Below are 23,690 nucleotides of genomic sequence, written 5' to 3'. Positions count from 1 at the left end.
GAATGGTGGGACTAGCCTGAGGGGCTGAATGACCTCAGGACACTGATCATTCCCGTCAGACGCAGTATGACAGGATAAGAGGGGAGGCCATTCGGCCCATTTTTACAGTGGAAGCTGCTACCATCACCATTTTGGGAAGTGCATTCTGGACGTTCATACGTCACTGACTGCTCATCTCGCTCAGCACCCCATCAACAAGGACACAGATCAACACCCATCTGGGATCAACACTTACATCAGCCACGTGTACTCAGTTGCTGGCGGGTTAGCTCTGGCACTGCATGTCAAGGAAGCATGCTCTCTTCCCAAGTACCAATTGCCGTCATATCCCTCGATAGTCACTATAGGTACATCTGAAAATCAAGAGATACGTTTCAGCAATTGTGCATCGGGTGAGTGTACTGCAATTAAAATCCTCATCCTCATTTCAAACTTCCCCCATGGCCTCCATACCCCCATTCCCTTCCATGTATTTCTAACCTCCTCCAGCCCCTACAACCCCTCCCTATCTCTGTAACCTCCCCCAGCCCCTACAACCCCTCCCTATCTCTGTAACCTCCTCCAGCCCCTACAACCCTCCCTATCTCTGTAACCTCCTCCAGCCCCTACAACCCCTCCCTATCTCTGTAACCTCCCCCAGCCCCTACAACCCCTCCCTATCTCTGTAACCTCCTCCAGCCCCTACAACCCCTCCCTATCTCTGTAACCTCCTCCAGCCCCTACAACCCTCCCTATCTCTGTAACCTCCCCCAGCCCCTACAACCCCTCCCTATCTCTGTAACCTCCTCCAGCCCCTACAACCCCTCCTTATCTCTGTAACCTCCTCCAGCCCCTACAACCCCTCCCTATCTCTCTAACAGACCAGGGTTGCACAGACTGTTTCATGACCATCATCAAACACTTACATTTTACTGACAGGGTGATCTGGATGATCTCTGGCTTTTCCAGAGTTTGCTGGCGCACCTCGCAAGGCATCTTCTCCCCGTCAATCTCTCCAGTGGGGACAGCTCTGAATTCACTTTTCACGGTGAAGGTTCCATCGTTGTTCTTGACCACAGTGTCAGAGACATTCCCCACAACATTCCCCAACCAGGAGATGGAAGCCGGCGGCTTGCCGTTGGCCGAGGTGCACTCTGCCACGGGGACCTCAGCCGGCCCAGCCGTTACCAGGAGGGCTCTGCCGCTGTTCACCGGCTTGGCTGCAACGAGAAAACGGCGACAGGGAGTTAAAACACAGACCGGGAGTGATCACGCCACGCACACACAGCGGCACAGAACCGAGGGGCTGAATGGCCTGGCCCCTCCCATCCACCCTTGGGCTGAGTGGCTCACTAAGCCATTTTAGAGGGCAGTTGAGAGTCATTGGCTGTGTCTCTGGAGTCACACGTAGGACAGACCAGGTAAGGACGGCAGATTTCCTTCCCTAAAGGACATTCGTGAACCAGATGGGTTTTTCCAGCAATGGTTTCACGGTCATCAGTAGATTCTTAATTCCAAATGTTTTTTGTTGAATTCAAGTTCCGCAACTGCCGTGGCGGGATTCGAATCCAGGTCTCCAGCTGAGTTTCCGGATTAATGGTCTAGCGATTATGCCACGAGCCCATCACGTCCTTCACGGTTAAGGATCCGCCAGCCTTACCCAACCTGGCCCTGACCCCAGCCCCCACACAACAGGCCTGAATCCTAACTGTCCCCTCACCACTCAGTCATTCACTCTCCCAGGTTAACTAGGGGGCAGGCAAGCAATCTTTGACATCCCCTTACAAAGCCCTGACCTCCATGACGGGCTAAGGGGAAAGAGAAAGGCACAGCGGGACAAAGCAGATAGCTTTTTCAGAGGGCTAGCAGCAGCAGCGTGGGCCAAATAGCCTCCCTTGTCCCTCGTGTAACGTTGTTTCACAGCATTGTGAGCCCTGCTGCCCAAGACAACATTTGTCTCCTGCCCCGAGAAGGTGGTAGTGAGCCACCTTCTCGAATAACCGCAGTCCCTGAGGCATAGGTGCTGTTTGAAAGTTGATTTATTATCGACGCAAGTAGGCTTGCATTGACACTGCAACGAAGTTACTGTGAAAATCCCTCAGTCGCCACACTCTGGCGCCTGTTCGGGTACACCGCGGGAGAATTCAGCATGGCCAACGCACTCTACCAGCACATCTTTCAGTCTGTGGGAGAAAACCGGCACAGACTCAGCACAGGCAGCGACCCAAGCCGGGAATTAAACCCAGGTCCCTGGTGCTGTGAGGAGGCAGTGCCTGTGCCAGTGCCAGTGGGGAATTCCAGGATTTTGACCAAACAGCAGTGAAGGAATGGCTGAGATATTTCCACGTCTGGATGTGGAAACCTCCCAGAGGTGGCGTTCCCAGGTATCTGCTGACCTTGCCTCCCCTCCAAAACCAAAGGCAACATGTCACTGGCCCTTGAGCAGACCAGATGGAGAGCTGGCAAGGAGCAGTTCCAACTCCAAAGAGAGGATTAGGAAAAGAACAAGATCTGGAAGAATCATCAAGCCATCAGATTGCCTAAATTTGTCTACACAGAAGCTGGATGATTTGCAAGGCGAGGGGGTGTAGAAAGAGGAGAGGAAAGAATAGCACAATAGTAATGCAAGTACACCGAGTAAACACGATTGTGCTGTAAATATGGGAGATTTGGCCAACAGGGGACCAATTACAGTACCACTGCCAGTGTGATGTAAAGAGACAGGGTAGAGTAGAGAGAACAGTCCTGGACTGGACAGAGACGTGTGTGGAAGCCAGCATGTAAATACGTGAAGTAAAGATTGCAGGGGCGGGGGGGAAATGGGTGTAGTATGCAGGTACCTGGCATAGAATAAGAAATATATAGTAAATGGCAGAACCCTTAAGAATATTGATTGGCAAAGGAATCTGGTTTTACAAGTAACAAGTCACTGAAAGTGGCAACACAGGTGGACAAGGTAGTCAAGAAGGCGTACGGCATACTTGCCTTCGTTGGCCGAGGCACTGAGTTTAAAAATTGGCAAGTCACATTGCAGTTTTATGGAACCTTAGTTAGGCTACACGTGGAAGATAGTGTTCAATTCTGGTCGCCATACTACCAGAAGGATGTGGAGGCTTTGGAGAGGGTACAGAGAAGATTTGCCAGGATGCTGCCTGGTATGGAGGGCGTTACTGTGAGGAGAGGTGGAGAAACTTGGTTTGTTCTCACTGGAATGACGGAGGTTGAGGGGCGACCTGATAGAAGTCTACAAGGTTATGAGGGGCATGGACAGAGTGGATAGTCAGAAGGTTTTTCCCGGGGTGGAAGGGTAGGGGGTTTTAGTTCAATTGGGCAGCATGGTCGGTGCAGGTTTGGAGGGCTGAAGGGCCTGTTCCTGTGCTGGTATTTTCTTTGTTCCAGAAAGGGATAACATGGGATTAAATCCGGTACCACTGGCAACAGTGTGCTATAAAGAGACACATGCCCAGAGTTGAGAGACAGTCCAGTATTGGACAGAGACCTGTGCGGAAGGCAACATGGAGTGAGCTCAGAGCTTGGGCCAGACGTACATATGGTTGCCTTATCGATAAACATTTTGTGTTTAACCATATCTAATGCAGAACCTCCGAGAGACTGAACAACAGAGAGGGCGGCTGATTCGCCTTACCTAGGATGGTCAGGTTGGTGGTGGCCTCCTGGTTGCCGTCGGGATACGTGGCAAACTCACAGCTGTAAACCCCGTCATCAGCCATTTCCAGGCGCTTGATGATCAATGTCGCGTCCGTGCTGGTGGGGTTACGGAACTCGATCCGCATCCCGGTGTCGGTGGGATAATGGGTGCCCAATTCGGGGTTGTACACGGCCAGGTTAATCTTGGCGCCGGTGGGGTCCTTCATCCAGGTGACCTGTGTGACCTGGAGGCTCTTATCCGGGTCCACAAACTGGCATCGGAGTAAAGCCTCGCTGCCCACGTAACCAAAAACATGGGGTTCCACTTTCACATTCTGAGCATTACAAACTGCGGAGCGGGGGGGCGGGGAGGAAAAGAGAGAAAAAAAGAGTGTCAGCATCAATAATTTGATCAATCGCAATACAATTGTACACAACTAGGAATAGCAAAGAGGCCATTCAGCCCATCGTTCAGTTAGACTATAGATGATCAGGATCTGAAATCCCTTCTCCAGCCTTGGCTCCGCTATTCCAGAATAATCCTGCCCAACAATTCCAGTAGTCAAAATTCGCAATGCACTCCCATGCCAACACCAAGCCTTTCCATGTGCTGGGAAGTGGGAGTTTCCAGATATCCGTTCTCCTTTACAGGGGGAAGCATTCCCTCCCATTAACTCTCAACAGCCTGCCTCCAATTTAAGGTTTTGTCCCTTTCTCAGGCCTTGCACCCCACCCTCCCCACACCAACGCACCCCTGCACCACCCTCCTCGCAACCCCCCCCCCCCCCCCCAATTTCAAACCAGAGGAAATCGTTTCCGCTCTATTGACCCTGCCGCACCCTTTAATCATCTTAAATGCTTCACCATTTACAGCTTAAGGAACCCACACTTCTCACAGTCAAATGACTATCATGTGAAGTGTAGCCACTGCTCCAGTATGGGACACCCCGCCGACAGTGCGGCCCCCCACCCGCGGAGATGGACACCCCCCCGACAGTGCGGCACCCCTTCCCCAGGGACAGAAACCTCCCCCCCCCACTCCCGATAGTGTGGCACCCCTTCCCATGGGCACCGACACCTGCTGACAGTGCGTCAACCCTACCCCAGACAACGACACTTCCAACAGTGCGGCTCCTGTATCCCCAGGCATTGTCACCCCCGCCCCCTCCCCCCCCCCCGACAGTGTGGCACCCCTACCCCAGGCACCGACACCCCCGACAGCACAGTACATCCAGCAGGCCACTGTACTGACCATCCACTAATACAGCACTCTCTGCCCATGCCAGAACTGAAATATTGACCCCACTGACAGCACAGTGCCCCCCAAGTACTGAAATACAGAACCTCGAACCCCCCTTTCCTCCTCCCACTGTGTAGCTGGGGAACAGGTCAAGTTCAAGTCACCAGGACAACAGAGGGGAAATGAAATGGAGTTTTCAGAGGTTACAGCGGATGACCAAAATCGATACGAGACCTGCTCCCCCACCCCCGGCCCCCTGCCCGGTCTGTCGAGCACAGGAGATTTAAAAATAAACTTGTGGTGGCAGGGCTGAGAAGGCCACCGCTCAAATACTGCGATTGACAAGTTCCCATGACGACAGAAATATTCAGTGTAAAAATGCAGCTCTCATTGAAAGACTGGCCAATTACAGCCCCTGTTCCGACAACAGCTCAGCAACTCAACACAAAATCCCCTTTGACAGAGATTTATCCAGAGAGAGAGAGAGAGAGAGAGAGAGAGAGTACTGAGAAAGGAGGTGTGAGTGGAGGGGAAGGTGTGTGGTTTGGCCGGCTGCCCTATACTCGTGCTGGCTTCCAGCTGAGTGATGTTTCTCTGACTGTGTCAGAATTAACTAGATTCATTCACTGGAAGTGTTTACACCTCAGGAGTAGGGGCCCTGCTGCTGTGGACGCAGGCCCTGCTGAATTCCAGCTCCTCTGGCATCTCTATCACCTGAGGCCAGTGTCAGGTTTACATCAGAAGCATTGTTGAATTGACATTTGTGGTGGCGCGGTGGTCAGCACCGCTGCCTCTCAGCGCCAGGGACTTGGGTGCAGAGAGTGACCCCACTACTGAACCCACGATCTCCCAGTGTCTGCGTGGGTTTCCCCCGGGTGCTCCGGTTTCAAAGAACAAAGAAAATTACAGCACAGGAACAGGCCCTCCGCCCTCGCGCTTGCACTGACCATGCAGCCCGACTGAACTAAAGCCCCATATCCTACCGGGCACCATTTCCTTCTATTCCTACCAGATGCCCCTTAAAAAAGTCACCACTACTTCCACTGAGTCCCCCGGCAGCGAGTTCCAGGCACCCACCATCCTCTGTGTAAAACACTTGCCTCATACATCTCCTTTAAACCTTGCACCCCTTGCACCTAAACCTATGCCCCCTAATAATTGACTCTTCCACCCTGGAGGAAAAAGTTCCTAACTATCTTTCCTCCCACGGTCCAAAAGACGCGCTGGTTAGGTGCATTGGCCATGCTGAATTCTCCCTCGGTGTACCCGAACAGGTGCCGGAGCGTGGCAACTGGGGGATTCTCGCTGTAACTTCATTGCAGTGTGTATTGTAAGCCTAATTGAGACACTGATAAATAAACTTTTAAACTTTCCTCCCTAACACACACATAAAAAGAGGATCTGCACAAAACAAGGTTGTTTTATTTTTCAGAAGTGACAAAAATGGACACAGATTGGCAGATACTTTTAGTCGATACCAGCAAGTTCCCAGATCCGCTTGCAAACTCCATCCGCATTTTCAGACTGGCGGGATTTGAATGCATGTTCTCTGAGGATTTGAGTCTCAGGCACCTGGAGCACTGGACTAGTCGTGGGAGCATTACACTCAGGATAAACACTGAACCCCTCAGTTCTCAGACAGTAACCACAGCTTCAAACTCTACGGCCCCAGTTTCACAGAAAGCCAACTTTCACTTCTGCTCCGACACTCGCTCACAAACACACTCCAAAACAACGTGGCTTACACCTTATCTGAGTTCAGTCAGTGAACTCTGCAGTAGAAAGCTCAACCCTGCAGCAGTGGCCTCAGAAGCAGCAATTGTCACAAACACCATTCAGGGGAGGAAATCTGCCATCCTTACCCAGTCTGGCCTACATGTGACTCTGAGCCCACAGCACAACGTGGCTGATTCTCACACGCCCAGTGAAATGGCCCAGCCAACCACTCTGCTCAAGGGCAATTAGGGGATGGATAACAAATGCAGGCCCAGCCAACAACATCCGCATTACAAAACAGGGCACAGCGGTTAGCACTGCTGCCCCACAGCACCAGGGACCTGGGTTCAACTCTGGCCTTAGGTCAGTGTGTGCAGAGTTTGCACGTTCTCCTCGTGTTTCCACAGTGCAAAGATCTGTAGGTGAGGGGGATAAATGAGGTAAATGTGTGGAGCTATGAGGATTGGACTGGAGTGGGGTCCTCTGTCAGAGAGTTGGTGCAGACTTGACGGGCCAAATGGCCTCTTTCTGCACTGTAGAGATCCTATGACCAAGCAAGCTGGAATTCTTCCCTCCGAGCTCTGTCGATTGGCTGTGCCCCCTTCACCCTGATATTGATTGGAGTTCACCAGATATGGTGGTTAACGGTGACATGACGACTCCACTCCCTCTGACCCTTGTCTATTTACATAGTTCGTTTGGAAAGAACCGGAATCCTTCGCTCTTGTGCGGAGAGCTGGTTAAAAATTGTACATCTCATTGCTGCTGAACTTTGCTCTGCTCCAGTAAAACATCATGGTAAGTTGCAATGATCTGAAGGAACTTTGAACCAGAGAATTGGGCAGACAGAGACACAGAGAAAGGCAGGGGGAGAGTGCGAGAGAAAAACAGGGACAGTGACACACAGAAAAAGGGAGAGACAGTGAGAGAGAGATTGTGAGGGGGAGAGAGAGAGAGAGAGATGAACATACAAAGGGGGAAGAGAGAGAGAGGAGAAAGATGGACACAGGGACAAAGTGGGGGGGGGGGCAGAGAGAGAGAGAGGGCAGAGAGAGAGAGAGAGAGAGGGGAGAGAGAGAGAGAGAGGAGGAGAGAGGAGAGAGAGAGAGGAGAGAGAGAGAGAGAGAGAGAGAGAGGAGAGAGAGAGAGAAAGAGGAGAGAGGAGAGAGAGAGAGAGAGAGAGAGGAGAGAGAGAGAGAAAGAGGAGAGAGGAGAGAGAGAGAGAAAGAGGAGAGAGAGAGAGAGAGAGAGAGAGAGAGAGAGAGGAGAGAGAGAGAGAAAGAGAGAGAGACTTTTCACAAAGCTGGATTTTTGGCAGAGTGTTTTAAGGCGTATTTACTGTTGTAACTTAGGAAATACAGCATTCCAATGAAAACATTAGTTGGTTTGTGCGATGCTGGAGGATACATCTCCACCAGACACTCTAAGAAATACCCCTCAGCTCTGTTGTCAACAGTGAAATCTTTCACATTCGCTCGACAGGGGTGGACGGGAGGCTCGGGTTAACGGCTCATCCAGAGGCTTGCAGCCGTCTGTGGCAGTGAGGCCCCCCGCGTGGCACCGAGCCCCCACATGGCAGGGAACTGACCCCACTCACAAACCTCCCCCCCCCCCACAACCTTCTCCGCCCCTCAATATTGGGTGCCAGGCTCAACCATGGTCTCTTGACTGTCTGATTGGGAGGCTAAAGACAGAGAGAAAGAAGGCAGGAAGGGAGGGAGGGAGGGACACCCATAACCTCCCCTCATTTTAGTTTTCCTCAATTTCTAATGGTTAGAGCCCCTCCCCTTCAGCATGAGTCTGGCAAAGGAGACCTACCGCTGAGGGTAACCCGGGAACAATGGTAACATTATTCTGTAAGCAGCATTCAGGGAGGAGGGGGGGAAAAAGAGGAAGTTAACAGAACAGCCACAAGCCACTAAAAAAGGTTTCGATCCAGCATTTCATTCTCGAGAAGAAATTACTTCCTCTTACACCACAAACCATCACCATCCTGAGGAATCTCCCTCAGTGAGAACTGGGGAGAATCTGATACCCCAGCTTCCTGTCCACTGCAAGTTTATTTACCAGTGTCACAAGTAGGTTTACATTAACACTGCAGTGAAGTTACTGTGGAAGTTCCCCAGTCATCACACTCCAGTTTGGGTACGCTGAGGGAGAATTTAGCACCAATGCACCTAACCAGCATGTCTTACAGACCGAGGGGGGAAACCGGAGCACCCGGAGGAAACCCACACAGACACGGAGAGAATGTGCAGACTCCATACAGACAGTGACCCAAGCCGGGAATCAAACCCAGGTCCTTAACACTGTGAGGCAGCAGCGCTAACCACTGTGCTGTCCTGCTTCCCCTCCCTTCCCCCACCCCACCATGGTCTCCACTTCCACCTTGCCACTCCTAGTGTAGGTGCGGAGATGCCAGCACTGGACTGGGGGAAAACACAGTCAGAAGTCTCACTACACCAGGTTAAAGTCCAGCAGGTTTATTTGGTAGCAAAAGCCACTAGCTTTCGGAGGGCTGCCCCTTTGTCAGGTAAGCAGGAGTTCTGTTCACAAACAGGGCATGTAACAACACAAACTCAATTTACAAAATAATGGTTGGAATGCGAGTCTTTACAGATAATCAAGTCTTAAAAAGGTACAGACAATGTGAGTGGAGACAGTGTTAAGCACAGGTTAAAGAGATGTGTATTATCTTCAGCCAGACAGTTAGTGAGATTTTGCAAGCCCAGGCAAGTCATGGGGGTTACAGATAGCGTGACATGAACCCAAGATCCCGGTTGAGGCCGTCCTCATATGTGCGGAACTTGCCTACTGGTTTCTGCTCAGCGATTCTGCGCTGTCATGTGTTGTGAAGGCCGCCTTGGAGAATGCTTACCCGAAGGTCAGAGGCCGAATGCTCGTGGCCGCTGAAGTGTTCGCCAACAGGAAGAGAACAGTCCTGCCTGGTGATTGCCGAGCACTGTTCATCCATCCATTGTTCGTAGCGTCTGCATGGTCTCCCCAACGTACCGTGCCTCAGGACATCCATTCTGCAGCGTATCAGGTAGACAACGTTGGCCGAGTTGCAAGAGTATGTGCCGTATACTTGGTGGATGGTCTTCTCACGTGAGATGATGGCATCCGTGTCGATGATCCGGCATGTCTTGAAGAGATTGCTGTGGCAGGGTTGTGTGGTGTTGTGGTCACTGTTCACCTGAAGGCTGGGTTGTTTGCTGCAGACAATGATCTGCTTGAGATTATGCGGTTGTTTTAAGGCAAGAAGTGGGGGTGTGGGGATGGCCTTGGCAAAATGTTTGTTCTCAATGACATGTTGAAGGCTCCAGAGAACTTGTCGTAGCTTTTGCACTGGGGAAGTACTGGACGATGGAGGGTACTCTGTCCACCGTGTCCCGTGTTTGTCTTATGAGGTGGTCAGTGCGGCGCATTACAACTGTCGATCGATGAGTCGAATGCCATATTCTGTTCTTATGAGGACATCTTTCAGCATCTGGAGGTGTCTGTTGCGATCCTCCTCATCTGAGCAGATCCTGTGTGTAGGGAGGGCTTGTCCGTAGGGGATGGTTTCTTTAACGTGTTTAGGGTGGAAGCTGGAGAAGTGGAGCATCATGAGGTTATCCATGGGCTTGCGGTACAGTGAGGTGCAGAGGTGACCGTACTTGATGGAGATGCACGTGTCCAAGAATACGACCGATTCCGGAGTATACTCCATAGTGAGGTTGATGGTGGGATGGAACTTGTTAATGTCATCATATAGTTGGTTCAGTGATTATTCACCCCGAGTCCAAAGGAAGAAAATGTCATTGATGTATCTACTCGTTAGAGTTTAGAAGAATGAGGGGAGATCTCATTGAGACGTATAAGATGATGAATGGGATGGATAGGATAGAGGTGGAGAGACTCTTCCCGCTCAGAAAAGACAGTAGGACTAGAGGGCACAGCCTCAAGATAAAGGGGGGGCGGTTTAGAACGGAGTTGAGGAGGAACTTCTTCACTCAAAGGGTGGTGAATCTCTGGAATTCTCTGCCCGTTGAAGTGGTGGAGGCTGCCTCACTAAATATTTTTAAGACGCGGGTTGATGGGTTTTTGATAAGCAAGGGGATTAAGGGTTATGGGGAGAGGGCGGGAAAGTGGAACTGAACCACGACAGATCAGCCATGATCTTATTGAATGGTGGGGCAGGCTCAAAGGGCTAGATGGCCTACTCCTGCTCCTATTTCTTATGTTCTTATCTAGTGTATAGCATCAATTGAAGGTCCAGTGTGGTGAGGAAGTCTTGTTCAAACTTGTGCATAAAGATGTTGGCAGGTTGAGGTGCGAATTTGGCCCCCTTGGCTGTTCCGTGTGTCTAGAAGAAGAGCTGGTTGTTGAAGGTGAAGACATTGTGGTCCAGGATGAAACAGATGAGTTGTAAAATTGCATCTGGAGACTGGCAGTTGTCGGCGTTGAGTACTGAGGCAGTTGCAGCAATGCCACCTTCGTGGGGGCTGCTGGTGCAGAGTGCCGTGACATCCATTGTGACGAGGAGTGCCCCTGGTTCAACTGTTCCACATATGATGAGTTTCTGTAGGAAGTCCGTAGTATCACAGCAAAAGCTGTGTGTTCTTTGTACAATGGGTTTCAGGATGCCCTCGACGTAGCCAGAGAGGTTCTCACACAGGCTCCCATCGCCCGGTACGATGGGACGGCCGGGTGCGTTTGCCTTGTGTATCTTCGGGAGGCAATATAGATCTCCAATGCGGGGAGTACATGGGATGAGAGCATGGAGGGTGCTCTGAAGGTCCAGATCAAAAGGCCTTGATCAGTCTGTTGAGTTGACGGGTGTGTTCTTTGGTCGGATCTGCAGGTAACTGCCTGTAGTTATCTCACAACCTGGTGTTGTGTGAGACATCTTACTATGTTTACTCCTAATGTACCCAGACTGTCCAAATGATACTCAGTGGCTCAACATCCACAGCTCTCTCAGGGGAAGGATTCCAAAGATTCACAACCCTCCTGAGTGACATTCCTTTGAACACATTTGGGGTGGCACAGTAGCACAGTGGTTAGCACTGCTGCCTACAGCACCAGGGACCCATGTTCAATTCCCAGCTTGGGTCACTGTCTGTGCCGAGTCTGCATGTTCTCCCCATGTCTGTGTGGGTTTCCTCCAGGTGCTGTGGTTTCTCCCATAGTCTGAAAGACGTGCTGGTTAGGTGCATTGACTATGCTAAAATGCTCCCTCAGTGTACCCGAACAGGCGCCGAAGTGTAGCAACTAGGGGATTTTCACAGTAACTTCATTGCAGTGTTACTTGTAAAAAAAATAATAAAACTTGAAAAATAACTTTTAAGCTTCTCCTTATCACAGTCTGAAATGGCCAACACCTAAGCCTCAGATTGTGACCCTGAGTTCAAGAATAATCTATCCCTGAATGTCAACAGAACAATGTCATCGACTTCAGGAAGCAGCATGGATGACATGTCCCTGTCTACATCAATGGGGACAAAGTAGAAATTGTCGAAAGCTTCAAGTTTCTAGGTGTCCAGATCACCAACAACCTGTCCTGGTCCCTCCATACTGATGCTCCAGTTAAGAAAGCCCACAAATGCCTCTACTTTCTCAGGAGAGGAAGGAAATTTGGCGTGATCACTACGACTCTCACCAACCTTTACAGATGCACCACAGAAAACATTCTTTCTGGTTGTATCACAGCTTGGTATGGCTCCTGCTCTGCCCAAGACCACAAGAAACTACAAAGGGTCGTGAATGAAGCCCTGTCTCTCACACAAACCAGCCTCCCAACCATTGACACTGTCCACATTGCCCGCTGCGTTGGAAAAGCAGCCAGCATAATCAAGGAACACACATACCCCGGACATTCTCTCTTCCACCTTCTTCCATCGGGAAAAAGATACAAAAGTCTGAGGTCACGTACCACCGACTCAAGAACAGCTTCTTCCCTGCTGCTCTCAGACTTTTGAATGGACCTACTTCACACTGAGTTGATCTTACTCAACACCCTAGCTATGACTGTAACAATACATTCTACACCTTCTCCTTTCCTACTCTATAAACAGTAAGTTTTGTCTGTATAGCGTGCAAGAAACAATACTTTTCACTGTATGTTAATACATGTGACAATAATAAATCAAATTCTAGCCAGTGGAGGGGTGGGTTCAGAAAGAATACTCTTCCAAGCCCCGTCAGAGTTTTATATCCTTAAGTGAATCTGCCAACCTTCTGAATACAATCCAGAGTCTGCCCATTCCAGCTGGTTCTCTCAAATGCCAAACAATGAAAGGCAAGAGAGCTATTGAAGTCAATGTGATGAGATGGGCACTCCTCACTGTTCTCTTATCTTTGCTGCCCAGAAATTAGTGGGGGAGGGGAAGGCTGGGAAGAAACCAGAGACTATTCATTGTCTGGAATTCCAGGGCGGTGACAACATGAATGGAGACAGTCATTTTCCCAAGAATGCAGAACACAGGATTCTGACCAATTCACCCCACGTCAAAGGAAGGGGGCAAGTTGCGGGGGCACCTGGACTGCCTCACAGACTGCTTTTCACATCTACACAGAAGTGATCATTATTCACAAAGCTGACACTCAGATCAGATAGCTGAAAACTCACGACTGAGGTAGGTTTTTAAGAGCGTCTTGTAAAGAGAGAGAGAGAGAGAGCGACAACAAAAGAAAGGGAGGTTTAGGGAGAGAATTCCAGAGTTTAGGGCCCACACAGCCAAAGGCACAGCTGCCAATGGTCACTTCGTAAAAATAAAGCGTCGTTCATTTAAGATAGAGTTGACGATTCTTTTTGTCTCCGAGTTTCTGGAACTCTCTTCCTCAAAAGGCAGTCTGAAAGATGGGCTGGGTTACCAGATAGGTTTTTGACAGACAAGGGAATTTAGGGTTATGGGGAGAAAGTGGGAAAGTGGAACTGATCCACTTCACATCAGCCATGGTCTTATTGAATGGCGGGGCAGGCTCGAAGGGCTAGATGGCCTACTCCTGCTCCTATTTCTTGTTATGTTCTTACCTCATCTGTTTGCAAAAATCATACAATCCCTACAGTGCAGAAGGAGGCCATTTGGCTGATCGAGTCTGCACCGATCACAATCCCACCGAGGCCATATCTCCGATAACCCCATGTCTTTACCCTGACAGTCCCACTGACACTAATGGTCAATCTCCCATGGCCAATCCACCTAACCTGCACATCTCTGGACACCAAGGGGCAATTTAGCATGGCCAATCTTCCTAACTTGCGCAGTCTGAAAGAGGTGCTGGGTTAGGTGCATTGGCCATGCTAAATTCTCCCTCAGTGTACCCAAACAGGGCCAGAGTGTGGCAATTGGGGGATTTTCACAGTAACTTAATTGCAATGTTAATGTAAGCCTACTCGTGACACTAATAAATAAACTAAACAGTGAAAGCAGAGTTTCTGAATATTTTTAAGGTAGAGTTAGATAGATTCCTGATTAACAGTGGGGGGGCGGGGAGGAGGAGGAGGAGGAGGAGGAGGAGGAGGGAGAAGGAGGTGGTTATTGGGGGTCAGCAGAAATGTGGGATTGAGATTACAATGATATCAAACATGGCGCAGCAGGCTCGAGGGGCCTAGTGGCCCACACCTGCTCCAAATTCATGTGCTCTTAGAGTGGGTGCAATGGAAATTGGAGGTAAACAAGATGGAGGAGGAGGTGACAGAGATAAGGAGGCTTGTAGGGGCTGGAGGCAGTAACAGAGACAGGGAGGGTTGTAGGGGCTGGAGGATGTTACAGAGATAGGAGGTTTGTAGGGCCTGAAGGCTGCAACAGAGATAGGAAGGGTTGGAACATGCAAGTCCAGACAAACAAGAACGTGTCTGCTGAATATGTTTAATTATCTGCTGTTAGTCACCAACCAGTGCAAATGTTTGTAGTTCTTCCCTATTTAATCAGCACTTCTACATCCTGCAGCCACCACCATTTCCTACTCTGGGTAATAAGATGTTCAGTTTCTCACCTCTCTCCTTGTAACTGACCACCCTGCAACGCAACAGGCTAATCCTGGCAAATCCCAAAAGCAAAAACACCCAAAAACCAGATGGAATATTGCTGTCCAACTGTGACCTGCCCAACAATTGTGATTGTTGTTAGTAACCTACATTCTCCAACCATAAGCTGCCCAATTCTCAGCTAATTTAAAGGCCTGTGTAAAAATAAACTTCATTTCCCTATAGTAAATAATTTTGCAGTCGCCACTAAATAAATCACAGGGCAAATTTTTCAACTGGGAGCCCGGCCAAAGTCAGAGCTGAATCTGATCCACAAACACTATTTTAGGAGGAGCACACCTGCTAATTTGACAAGCTGGGGGAGACGGGTGTGGGTGGGTGTGGGTGGAGGTGGTGAGGGAAGGAGTGGACAATACACATTGTATGTTAACAAGATGACATTATATTTTCTTCAGCATCAAATTTGATTTTGTTTACAGGCCCCTATTTGCTTTGATTGGATGGAAGGGGATTCTGTTCTCTTTTGTTTCAACATTTGAGCAGATGCCTGGCTCACTTCCCCTCTCTTTTTCCTTTCTCAGGAGAATAGGATCGGAGAATCCTACAGAGCAGGAGGCGGCCATTCGGCCCATCAAGGCTGCACTGACAACAATCCAACCCAGACTTTGTAACCCCACATATTTACCCTACTAATCCCCATGACACTTAGGGGCAATTCAGCATGGCCAATGCAGACAAGGGGAGAATGTGCAGACTCCACACAGACAGTGACTCAGAACTGAACCGGGTCCCTGGTGCTGTGAGGCAGCAGTGTGTCACCAAAACCTTCCTCTACTGCCTCCTCCGCTCTCTTTTTTGTTCTGCCCCTCACCCCATCTCCCTGACACCACCCCACAGCACTGGAGCTGCTGACACCTCATTTAGAATCAGGTTTTAAGTTCACATGGACTCAGAGTCGGGTCTGGGATTCTGCTGTTCTGTCTCTAGCTCAGGGCTGCTCTTGATAGTGCTCTGAATGAGGGGCTGACCTGTGGCTGAGACAGCGGTTCCTTTGAACGCTGCCTGATCGGATGGCTGTCACCCCGAGCTAACCAACATCCTTTGTAGCGAGAGACTGGACTGATCTCTGACCACAAGTGATGTGAGTGGGCCTGGTGGTTTCAGGGCAGTGCTTTCCCTCTCTTGCACCCCCCCCCTTCCTACCCCTCTTCACCCCTTTCGCCCCCACCTTTGCCCCTTGTTAAATTAACACACACACACACACACACACACCCTCTCCCTCTCCACACATTCACAACTCCCCCCCCTCCACTCTCACTGTTGCCTGGGAAACAAGGAGTTAAAAGAACACACTGAAACCAGGGTGATGTGAAATGGAGTTGGCACTGCCTAATGAGTAAAGCATTGGCCGAGAGAACCTCACCGCTCTGTGTGCTTCTCACATAAAACCCAGGTCTCAGGCCCACCCTCCCAGCTGGATGCAAAAGATTTCTGCACCGTTGGGAAGGTGACTGGGGAAAGCTCTCCCCACTGTTCTGGAGCCTGATGTTTATCTCTCAGCCAACAACAGTAACATAAAGCAGACAATCTGATCCTTAAACTCCTGGCTGTCTCTGGAATTTGGCTGTATACAAATTGGCCGCCACATTTTCTGTGTTACAACAGTGACAGCATACCTCAAAACATTCCGGGAGACATTCCAGGGTGGCAAAAGGTGCTATGAAAATGTAGGCTTGTCCACCTTTTCAGTGCAGAGTCCGCATCGTTTCAAGACATTAATTAGGTCCTTTCTGAACCTGAACCCTGACCTCAACCATTCTCAGAGTGATTGGCACGTGTTTAGCAAGACAATTGCGGGAGGGAACCAATCGTCACTGATCGGTACAGCCTGACTGAACAGGCTTGAGGGGCAGAATGGCCTCCGCCCTGTTCCGGCCTCTCAAACCCTGACAGCGGCAGCTGGAAAGCTATTTGTTCATGGGTGGTATCACCTCCCAGCCCGTGCCATGTAGCCTCCTGCACATTTCCACCACCACCCCCCCCCCCCTCCCCAGTTCCCATTGCTTTACCATCAACCTTCATCTGCCCAGGCAGTCCAAGCTCTGAAATTTCCTCCCTAAATCTCTCTGCATCTCTCTCTCTCCGCAAGCTCAGGAATTACCTCCCTAAATCTCTCCACACCTTCCTCTTTTCCCTTAAGAGGCTCCTTAAAACCAATTCTCTTTGACTTAAGCTTTTAGTCACCTGTTCTAATATCTCCTTGTGGCACAAGGTCATATTTTGTTTCGTTCAGTCCTTCTGGAAGATTTTTTTTTTTAAAAACAGCACAGAAGTCCTCTGCAAATGCAAGATGTAACAATATCTACAGCTAGTTTTGTCGAGTGTGGTTTCTCAAACCACACCGTCAGCTGATTGTCAAGTAAGCATTGATAAACATCTGGCCTATAACAGAGTGTCATATCTTTCTATTTTTAACATGGTTAGATTTCTCTTCTGTTAAGTACCTTGGGTGTTGTTCAGGAGCCCTTCAGGCATTGTCTGATAATGAAAGGATCAGCATCAGGAGTTTGTGTGTAAGGCTCAATCAAAAGCTGAACCCTCAGGCCTGGCGTGGGCTAGAGTCTGATAAAAATAGAGTTACAACTGCAGTGCGAAGGTTCACTTCATGAATGGGGGAAGTGTTACATTTTGAACTGTTGATTAATACAATATCAGGAGATTCCCTGCTCTCTCACGTGAGATGGAGTGATGGAGAGATGGAGTGATGGAGGTATTCCCTCATCGGTGGGAAAAACTAAACATTCCCTCAAAGACGAGAACATATATTTCTCCCATCAGATTGGAGACCAATTTGTGTGTTGCTTACGAAAGGTCAAGTGTAGTCCAACAGAAGCCCATTTCTAAAGCAATTCCCCTGCCTCTTAAGAACATAAGAAATAGGAGCAGGAGTAGGCCATCCAGCCCTTCGAGCCTGCCCCGCCATTCAATAAGATCATGGCTGCTCTGAAGTGGGTCAGTTCCACTTTCCCGCTTTCTCCCCATAACCCTTAATTCCCCTGTCTATCAGAAACCTATCTACCTGTGACTCAAATATATTCAACTCTTAATATTCATACTCTTAACCATTTTACAGTCAACACAGCACTTCCCGTAAGACTGGTCATGGCTGCACTGCAGGAAATGCAGCAGCCAATCCACACACAGCGAGATCCCACAGAACAGCAACATGATAATGACCGGGTGGTTTTTATTTTTAAAAAGTGAAGTCAATTGGCTATCACAGAATTCCCACAGTGCAGAAGAGGCCATCCCATCCTATCCCTGTAACCTCACCCATTTACTATAGCTAATCTGCCTAACCCAGACATCTTGAGACACTAAGGGACAATTCGGCATGGCCAAATCGCTCTAACCCGCACAATTTGGGAGTGTGGGAGGAAGCCGGAGCACCCAGCGGAAACCCATGCAGACACGGGGACAACATGCAAACTCCAAACAGACAGTTGCCCAAGGCCAGAATCGAACCTGGGTCCTTGGTGCCGTGAGGCAGCAGTGCTAACCAGTGTGCCACCCCAATCAACACTGGATACAAGACATTAGACAGCACGCCCTCCCTGCTCTTAAGGAAACGTACAAACGATCCTGACAGGAATTGGCAGGATGTTCATCCTCGAAGGAGTCTAGATCCAAGGAACACTTCATTTTTTTTTTCCTTTCCATTTTATCCTTTCATGAGATGTGGATATCGGTGAAAAGGTCGGCATCCTTCACCCATCCCTAACTGCCCTCCAGAAGCTGGCCAAGTGGCGAGGTCATTTAATACCCATTGCTGTGGGTCTGGAGTTACCTGTCAGACTGAGTAAGGCCGGCAGATTCCCTTCCAGAAAGGGGCATTCGTGAACCAGATGGGGGTTTTTACAACAAATCAAGGGGAGTTTTGCAGTCAGCAACACTGAGAACCATTTTCAGTTTCAGATTTATATTTCAACTGGTTGCCCCAGTGGGAACTGATCCATGGGATCACTTCCAGCTATCAGAGATGGCAAACTGGGCCTGGGTTTAAACTCTCATTGAGGTGGGGGCACCTCCGACAGTGTTGCATTCCCTCAGTGCTGCCACTCATTAGCCTGGGCTTTTACACTCCAATCCCCGTAGGGCTTGAACACAGGACCTCCTCCGGTGCTGCTATCCAACGGAGGAAAACTGACTCTTGAAAGCACATTAACATAGAAAATAAAAGGAGTAGGCCATTCAGCCCTTCGAGCCTGCTCCGCATTCGTTTTGATCATCAAATTCAACATCCTGAGCCCGCCTTCCCAGACGATCTAAGCTTTGAAAAGAAAAATGCCTGTGGAATGTCTTCCTGCACACGCCCTCACACATAAAACAAACCCAGCCCCACCCTCGCTGTGTCTCTGCCAGTCTGATCGCATTTACCACAAGCACGCACTGGTCAGAATTCCTCAACTGCCCAAGGCTCTCGCGCCCTTTCTTAACACAATCTCCCTTGCTGCCAATCACATCTCTGATGGTATGTGAGACGGAAGGGCAAAGCAAACATGACAGTTTCCGAAACCAGTATCTTGGGATCCAGTCCTCTGAGTCACTGTGATGTGACGTGCAGGGAAGGTGACGTGTTCAGGGGGAACAGGTGATGTTTGAAACCATGGATTTCAAAGCTTCCCCACCCCCCACCCCCACAACCACCACCACTGGGGAATTCCTATGTCTTGTTCCTGTAAGTCGGTTGTGGACAAAATGGGTAGAGATTGATTGCAGTGATTATAGTTAATAGTTCCATTATCATTGCATTACTTGACGGTACGGGAACCAGATTTGCTCTGGCTAGTTCATCATCCAATTCCGGAAAGATACTTCATAGTATTGATGTTACATCACATGATCCATTTAGACCAGCCCTTCCCCATTCTTCCCACTGTCCCACCTGCGCTCGCTCTCTGACACAGCTCTCCCCTTAACGCCATTATCCCGACCCTTCTCACAGAGGGACTTTTCACAACGTGTTTATCCACGTCCAACTTAGGAGTCCTTCTCCAATCACTCAGATCACAGTCCGCACTCACGTAGTCTCAGCAGCAAAGCAGACCACAAACACATCACACGGCCCTTCGCAAAATCTAACACCAAACGCTCAGTAGGTGATATTAGGCGAGGTCAAAGAGGAAAGATTTTCTGCCACTTCTCGAAGACAGAGAGAGAGAGAGCACGCACACAAGGTGGAGAGGTTCAAGGAGAGAATTCCAGAGTTTAGGCCCCCCCCCAATGCAGCGGTACGGCCGCCAACGGCGAACGAGGGAATGCTCAAGAGGCCAGAATTAGAGGAGCACAGAGGATGGTAAGGGCTGGAGGAGGTTACATAGAATCCCTACAGTGCAGAAGGAGGTCATGAGGCCCAACAACTCTGCACCGGCCACAATCCCACCCAGGCAGTTACCCTGCTGTCCCCCTGACACTAGGGGACAATTTAGCATGGTCAATCCACCGAACCCGCACATCTTTGGACTGTGGGAAGAAACCAAAGCTCCTGGAGGAAACCCATGCAGACATGGGGAGACCATGCAGACTCCACACAAGACAGTCATCCGGAGCTGGAATTGAACTCAGATCCCTGGCGCTGTGCAGCATCAGTGCTAACCACCATGCCACCGAGATAGGGAGGGTGGTCAGGAGTGGAGGAGGTTACAGAGATAGGGAGGGTGGTCGGGACCGCAGGAGCTTACAGAGATTGGGAGGGTGTGGTGATGAGTGAAAGAATTTCAGCAGCACATTTTGGAACAATATCAGTTTACAGAGTGCCAGAAACTGAGCATGATTATCCTGAGACTTCACTATTCCAGAGTAAACAAGTGTGCGTTGGACAATGAGTGGATTCATGTCTGTCAGTACAGATTGTTTTTCCTAATCACATCACAACATCTCCATTCCCATCACCTCCTGCTCTGTTAGGATGAGAGCAATGATAGACCATTGTGTTTACCCACTCTCCCCTAGAACTAAAGCCCTCACCTTGTAAATCTCTCCAAAAAGCTAAAACGCCCCACATCTAAAGATACACTGCAAACACAGCCTGACCAATGTTCAGTCGATTACAAATCTATCTCGCCATTTAAATGTGAGACTCCCTAGAATTTTCCAAACCCTCCCACCCCCCCAATTCCTGGAAATCAACTAACGATTGTTGAGAGATGAGAAATCAGATCCTTCAACACAAAACACCCTTTCTCGCGCACACAAGAAAAACCCTTTTGGTTTTTTTTGCAGAACACGCGTTTTATTTACAACTCCCCCGACCGCTCATGTTTGTAGGAGGACAGGTTAACTTTTCAAATGATTTCAGTGGTGCTTTTTTTTAAAAAAAAAGACCCATCGCCTCTTCCCTGGGGGGAAATCATTGGAGCTCCAGCTATCCAACTCCTGTGTAAATTTACACTTCAGCCTCAGCGCAGTCCTTCCCAGGGAAGGTAGAGAGGATTTCCACTATTTCTTTCCAGGCTGGAGGGAGAGCACACACACACGAGCAAATGAAACCACCACATCTAAACCCAACTCCCCTCCCTCCAAAACTGAGGACGATCTCACCAGTGCAAAGAGTGCACACAGCACCTGTACAAAAGCCACACCTAACAATGGCTTCCAGGAGCAAACACACACACACAAAAAACAGGGAGCCATTTTTCTTCCTCTGTAAGTGTTTACTTGTCAAAGTGAGTTTAATGATACCCCCGGCAGCTGGTATCTGGGGTGACCAGAGAGCTCCAATGTTGCTGGTGTAATGGCGAGTGAGGCTTACCTGTCCAGAGATGGAGGAACAGGATGGTGGTGAGTTGCAACTGGAGTGCAGTCATTGCTGAAATCCTCAAGGAACTGACAAAGCGAGCTGGTTATTTTCACTGTCTGGGTACGATCTGCCCTGGAGAGAAACTTTGTCCTCCTCTGGTTGCGCGTGTGAGACCTCTTCTCAACCCCGCTGTAAATAAACTGATCCCGTCACTCTGTCTCTCTCGGTCTAAAGCGGCTCCTCGAAACTGAAGACAAACAGAAACCTGTTCCCAGTATCAGGTTCCCTATGTACCGCCTCCTCTTTTAAAAGGGAATGCTCTCTCTCTCACATACACACACACACACATACTCTCCCTTAAATAGAATTTGTTACACTTTAACCCAGTCTTCTGAAACTACTTACAAAAAGTAAAAATTGAAAGCAGACCAGAACATAATTTTTTTTTAAAAAAAGGCAAATTACCAAGAGAGAGGCCCAGAAATACATTCTGACTGGAGGTCAGATGGTGACAACCTTCCAACGCATTGTTCTGTGGAGTGAATGTTTCCTTTTTAAGGTATGATCTGTGTGGTGTGCGCGTCCTCTGCAGTATTGTCAGCAAGGTACTGCTTTCGCAAAGGCACTCTCACTGAGGGAGTGCCGCACTGTCGGAGGGTCAGCGCTGAGGGAGTGCCGCACTGTCGGAGGGTCAGCGCTGAGGGAGTGCCGCACTGTCGGAGGGTCAGCGCTGAGGGAGTGCCGCACTGTCGGAGGGTCAGCGCTGAGGGAGTGCCGCACTGTCGGAGGGTCAGCGCTGAGGGAGTGCCGCACTGTCGGAGACCCCATTCCTGTGCAATGTAATGTTAATCTTGCTCTCTGTGGTCACAGCTGCTGTTGGAAAAAGAACTGAAGTAGTGAGCTGTGTGTGACGGTGTGAGTGTGTGTATGTCAGGGTGTGGGGGAGAACACATTGTTCTCTCTAATGTCCTGGATAATTGCCACTTAGTGTCTGGGGGATTAGCAATCAAAATGCGTGGGGTTTCGGGGATAGGGCCTAGATGGGATTGTTGTCGGTGTACGCTTGATGGGCCGAATGCCCTCCTTCTATACTGCGAGATTCTATGATTCTCCAACCAACATCAAAAAACAAAATTATTGGTGTCTGCTGGGATCTTGCTGAGCACAAATTGGGTGTCGGAATTCCGACATTAAGTACATTTCACAGATGTACATCATTGGCTGGGAATTGCCTTGTGACATTCTGAGGATGTGACAGTTGCTATCAAAATGCAACCTGAGTCTTTCCGATCGACAAGTTTCTCATTTCCTGGAAGTGAATTGTCTTTTCTTTTGCCAGTTGGATATGTTGCTGGACATTTGGTCACAGGAGAAATAGGAGCTGGTGTGGACGGGATGTCCACTCGAGACGTCTCGGTCATTCCAGCTCCAAAGGTTAGGTTGCCACTCCCAGTGGCAGTACAGAGGGCGTGCTGCGTTGTCAGTGCTGTCGCTGATCTGTCCAATCAGATTTTAAACTGAGGCCCTGTCCACTCTCAGAAATGGATGTAAAAGATCCCAAGGCCACTTATCTCAAAGAAAGGGCAGCGGAGTTTACCCCAGTGTCCTGGCCAATATTCATTTGTGAATTCAAGATCACTTAAAACAGGTGATAACTTAGCAGCACAGTGATTAGCACTGCTGCCTCACAGTGCCAGGGACCCGGGTTCAATTCCTTCACTGTCGGTGTGGAGTTTGCACATTCTCCCTGTGTCTGTGTGGGTTTCCTCCGCGTGCTCCACTTTCCTCCCACAGTCCAAAGATGTGCGGGTTAGGTTGATTGGCCATAATAAATTGCCTCTTAGCTAATCAGCAGGATTAGCAGGGTAAATACATGGGGTTGTGGGGATAGGACCTGGGTGGGATTGTGGCCGGTGCAGACTCGATGGGCTGAATGGCGTCTTTATGCACTGTCGGGCTTCTATCATTCTGCAAGGAACAGGAGCAGGCCATTCAGCCCCTCGATCCTCCTCTGCCATTCAATAGGATCATGGCTGATCTGACCCTTCCTCACGTTCACTTTCCTGCCCTTTCCCCGTAAACTTTGATCCTCTTCCTGGGTGAAAAATCTATCTCAGCTGACCGTTATCACTGTGGGATCTTGCTGAATGCAAACTGGAACCGAGCTTCAACATTGCAGAGTGGCTGCACTTTGAAAGTGTCTCACTAGATATGAAACACATTGGGATGTTCTGAGATTGGACAAGCCACTCGGAAAATACCAATCTTTCTTTTCCCTTTGTGGCCAATCATCCATTTCCACTCTATTTTCCTGCCCTACCTTCCATCTTACT

The 23,690-nt window shown here is 49.5% G+C and overlaps 1 protein-coding gene across 2 annotated transcripts in view; it reads right to left on the bottom strand.

Annotated features, from left to right (window-relative positions):
* Nucleotides 1-21,647, bottom strand: part of LOC145337604 (nectin-2-like) — a 67,970-nt gene extending 46,323 nt beyond the window's left edge. Inside the window, exons 1-4 of one of the 2 annotated variants that reach the window (XM_080182396.1) lie at nucleotides 21,370-21,647; nucleotides 3,626-3,976; nucleotides 906-1,199; nucleotides 236-353 (exon numbers count right to left, since the gene is read on the bottom strand). In XM_080182396.1, the coding sequence (XP_080038522.1) occupies nucleotides 236-353; nucleotides 906-1,199; nucleotides 3,626-3,976; nucleotides 21,370-21,424 (818 nt within the window). In that variant the 5' untranslated portion in view covers nucleotides 21,425-21,647. The remainder of the gene's footprint in view (nucleotides 1-235; nucleotides 354-905; nucleotides 1,200-3,625; nucleotides 3,977-21,369) is intronic. The other variant, XM_080182398.1, reaches the window with a different exon arrangement.
* Between the last annotated feature and the right edge of the window lie 2,043 nt (nucleotides 21,648-23,690).

The sequence above is a fragment of the Carcharhinus amblyrhynchos genome, unplaced genomic scaffold (genome assembly GCF_965287045.1).
Source record: "Carcharhinus amblyrhynchos unplaced genomic scaffold, sCarAmb.v2.hapA scaffold_53, whole genome shotgun sequence".
NCBI lineage: Eukaryota > Metazoa > Chordata > Chondrichthyes > Carcharhiniformes > Carcharhinidae > Carcharhinus > Carcharhinus amblyrhynchos.
This window is presented reverse-complemented; position numbering and strand designations above follow the sequence as displayed.